We start from the raw sequence: 3,813 nt of genomic DNA, 5'->3' as shown, positions 1-3,813 counted from the left end.
AACGGCCATTTTTCAACTATTGATCTATCTCTTTCAAGTCCATCACTAGCTCAGCGAATCTCATGGACAACCTTAGCTGAGATATACGACAGTGACCACATTCCTATAAAAATGGAACTACTAACACACAAAACATCCCCCTGTAAAAACCCTCCCAAATGGAAAGTCAAAAACCCCAACTGGAGTCTCTTCACACAACTAATTGAAACTAATTTATCTACAAACCTTCCTCCAAGGGACTGCCCCAATTGATTCCGATGTCACTCATATAACTGAAACAATAATTAATGCTGCCAACCTATCAATAGGCAAAACCAAAAGCTCAACAGCAAAACCCAATATCCCCTGGTGGAACCCTGAGATAAAAGAAATAATCAAAAATAAAAATAAAGCACTAAAAACCTTCCAAAACTCAGGAAAAACTGAAGATCACATCATACTGAAACAATTAAGGGCGAAGACCAAATATCTGGTAAAAAGTAGCAAAGAGAAGTCTTGGAAATCCTTCACTTCAAGCATTACACCCAGAATCGACTCTAGTATAATCTGGAGCAAAGTTAGATCCATGTGTGGACAAAGAAGAGAAAAACACACCCACTTAATCATCGACAACACGATACACACGAATCCTATTGATGTGGCAAATCACCTCGGAATTTCTTTCCAAACAAACTGCTCCGATGACAATTACGACAAGACCTTTCTGACTAACAACATCCAAAACAGAAACAGTCTGCATATTTCCGAAATTGATCCTGCTTCACAAGACCAGGTACACCTAAACCTTCCGTTCTCTCTTAAGGAACTGAATTGGGCACTGAGAAAATGCTCCAGTCTCTCCCCGGGTCCCGACGACATCCCTTATATATTCTTACACAATTTGCCTCTTTCAGCACTCATCTACATTCTTCACATCTATAACAAAATCTGGAACTGTGGCAGGCTTCCCAAAACCTGGAAACATTCATTAGTGGTTCCTATTCTCAAACCCGGCAACGACAAATTCAAATTAAACAGTTACAGACCTATCTCATTATTAAATACCATGTGCAAACTGCTTGAAAAAAATCATCGATATTAGATTGCGTTGGTTTCTAGAAAAAATAAATTATCTTATCACTCAACAAAATGGCTTTCGAAAACACAGAAGCACATACAATTCTCTGCAGGACATCCAGGACAACATTCAAAAATCATTCAAAAACAAACAAGTTCTAGGGCTAGTTGCACTAGATATAGCCAAAGCCTATGATACTACCTGGAGACCCGGCATACTGGAAAAACTTCGTAACATCCTATGTAATGGCAGAATGTTTAATTTCATAAAGGACTTCTTATCGGATAGATCATTCCAAGTGAAAATCCACAATTATCTATCCCCTTCCTTTAGTCAACAAAACGGTGTCCCCCAAGGGTCTACTATATCAGTCACCCTATTCCTTATCGCTATAAACGATATATGTGAGAACATTAAATTTCCAGTGCAATCTACACTTTTCGCAGACGATCTAAACATCCTTTGCAGAGGAAAAAACCCAAATTCTATCCAACCAGCTCTACAGGATACAATTGACTCATTATTAGAATGGTCTTCCAAAACCGGTTTTACGTTCTCTGCCACAAAATCTCGCTGCTCCCTCTTTACCAGGTTCAGAAAATACAACAATTTAGAAGTACATTTAAACAACACTCCAATACCATACACCAAAACCATTAAGATCCTCGGAATTACCTTTGACAACAAGAACACATGGCAGGCCCACTTGAAAGAAATTAGAAAAGCAACTTTAATAAAATTGAACATCATCAAATTATTAGCTCACACTACGTGGAGAGCAAACGGAACTACTCTCAAACAAATATATAAATCTCTCATTCTGTCCAAATTGGAATATGGTGCTTTCCTCTACATCGACGCCAAACAATCTGCACTCAAAATGATAGAGACTATTCACAACTCGGGTCTAAGACTTGCCACAGGTGCATTCCGTTCTAGTCCGATTTCAAGCATTCTCAATATAGCAAACACACTTCCTCTTGACCTAAGGAGAATGCAAAACTTTGCACTTCAAGAAGCTAGAAGAATACAAAACAACATTACCTCAAACTTAGAAAACTCAATAAAACTCAACAACTTCGAGTTCAATTGTTCAGGAATATTCAAACATGAGCATGCTACCACTCCTCCTTGGTTAATGGAACTACACTTCAATACTGATCTTTCTCAACACATCAAAAGTGAGACCATGGACTATACTTTTAGAAATCTGACACTTTCTTTACTCGAAGACTACCAGGATTACACCAAGTTTTACACCGACGGATCCAAAACCGAAATAGGGGTAGGGGCATCGGTATACTTCAACAACACATCCAAAATGATCAAATTCCCCGATTTCTGCTCAATCTACACAGCAGAAGCATATGCGATCTACCACGCACTTGAAACAATTCAACAACTCAATATAGATAAAGCGATCATATTAAGCGACTCTCTTAGTACTATAAACAGCATCTGCAACATAAACCAACCAAACGCCATATCCAGTATGATTCAAAATCGAATTGCTCTTCTAAATCACAACAACCAAGACGTAATGCTGCTATGGATTCCTAGCCACACCGGAATCCATGGCAACGAAACAGCAGACACCTACGCTAAAAGAGCTATAACCTCCCCTGAAGCTTCCTTAGTGCAAATTTGTTCTCTGGGAGATATCAAGGGAGCAATACAGTCCCTGACGTTGCAACAGTGGCAACATCGATGGACATCATCACATACAAAGTTAAACGAAATCAAACCTTCCATAAACCCTTGGCCAACACACACTTCCAAGAGACGCCACGAAGTCATAATTAATAGACTCAGAATCGGGCACACGTGGCTTACACACAGCTTTCTCATGAGACACGACGATCCCGCCCAATGCACAACCTGCGGAGAAGCTCTAACTATCAAACACGTCCTTCTACACTGCCGAAATTTTACAGATACCAGAACCTCCTTAAACATTCCAGAACACCTCTACGAAGCACTTGGACCGGATTATGAAAATTCTATTAATATTCTAACTTTCCTAAAAATAACTAAACTTTATAATCTCATATAATTTCATATGTTTTCCTAGATATTCCCCTACTTTAATTACACATACCAAGAATAATTTTATTGTAATATTGTAAAATGTATTGTAAATTGTACCTGTATATATAAGTAATATTTTAAAATATGTAAGCTAATAACCTTAGTTGTTGAGGCTCTAAAGTAATAAAAAAAAAAAAAAAAAATACCTAAACAACACATTAAATGTAAAGTATATAATATAAAAGTACACAACTACCCTAAAAACCTAAAAAACAGTGAGTAAAATAACACTAAACACACTGCTAAAAATAACACATGCATAAAATATTGTTATATGCTAATAATTGTTATATGCTATGGCAATAATATTCAATGTGATACCTATAATAAAAATCTATCAATAGCATGTAGGTACCACTGTGTACTAATTGTAGTAAACCCAAAAGCTATAATATTGTTTTAAATAAAATAATATAGAATAAATAAATTATACATACAGTATAATTTATTTGTAGTAATGTAGGTATTAATACGGAATATAAAGTAAGCCTAAATAACAGGAAACGTAGGCCAAAGGCGAAAACAACAATTTGTTATAGCTAATCACACATTAATGTAATTCAGTATTAATACCCACAGCTATAATATGATATTAATCATGTAGATATTATACATCTAGTATAATTTATAATAGGTAATGTAGGCATATAACGGGAAGTGTGGGTCAG

General features: G+C 36.4%; 1 protein-coding gene across 1 annotated transcript in view; it reads left to right on the top strand.

The window, feature by feature from the left end:
• The first annotated feature begins 1,284 nt into the window (after positions 1 to 1,284).
• Positions 1,285 to 3,813, top strand: part of LOC107882354 — a 2,940-nt gene continuing 411 nt past the window's right edge. The window contains exon 1 of the mRNA XM_016800593.2: positions 1,285 to 2,991. Coding sequence (XP_016656082.2) covers positions 1,311 to 2,991 — 1,681 coding nt within the window. The 5' untranslated portion in view covers positions 1,285 to 1,310. The remainder of the gene's footprint in view (positions 2,992 to 3,813) is intronic.

This window comes from Acyrthosiphon pisum, chromosome X (assembly GCF_005508785.2).
Source record: "Acyrthosiphon pisum isolate AL4f chromosome X, pea_aphid_22Mar2018_4r6ur, whole genome shotgun sequence".
Taxonomy (NCBI): Eukaryota; Metazoa; Arthropoda; class Insecta; order Hemiptera; family Aphididae; genus Acyrthosiphon; species Acyrthosiphon pisum.
This window is presented reverse-complemented; position numbering and strand designations above follow the sequence as displayed.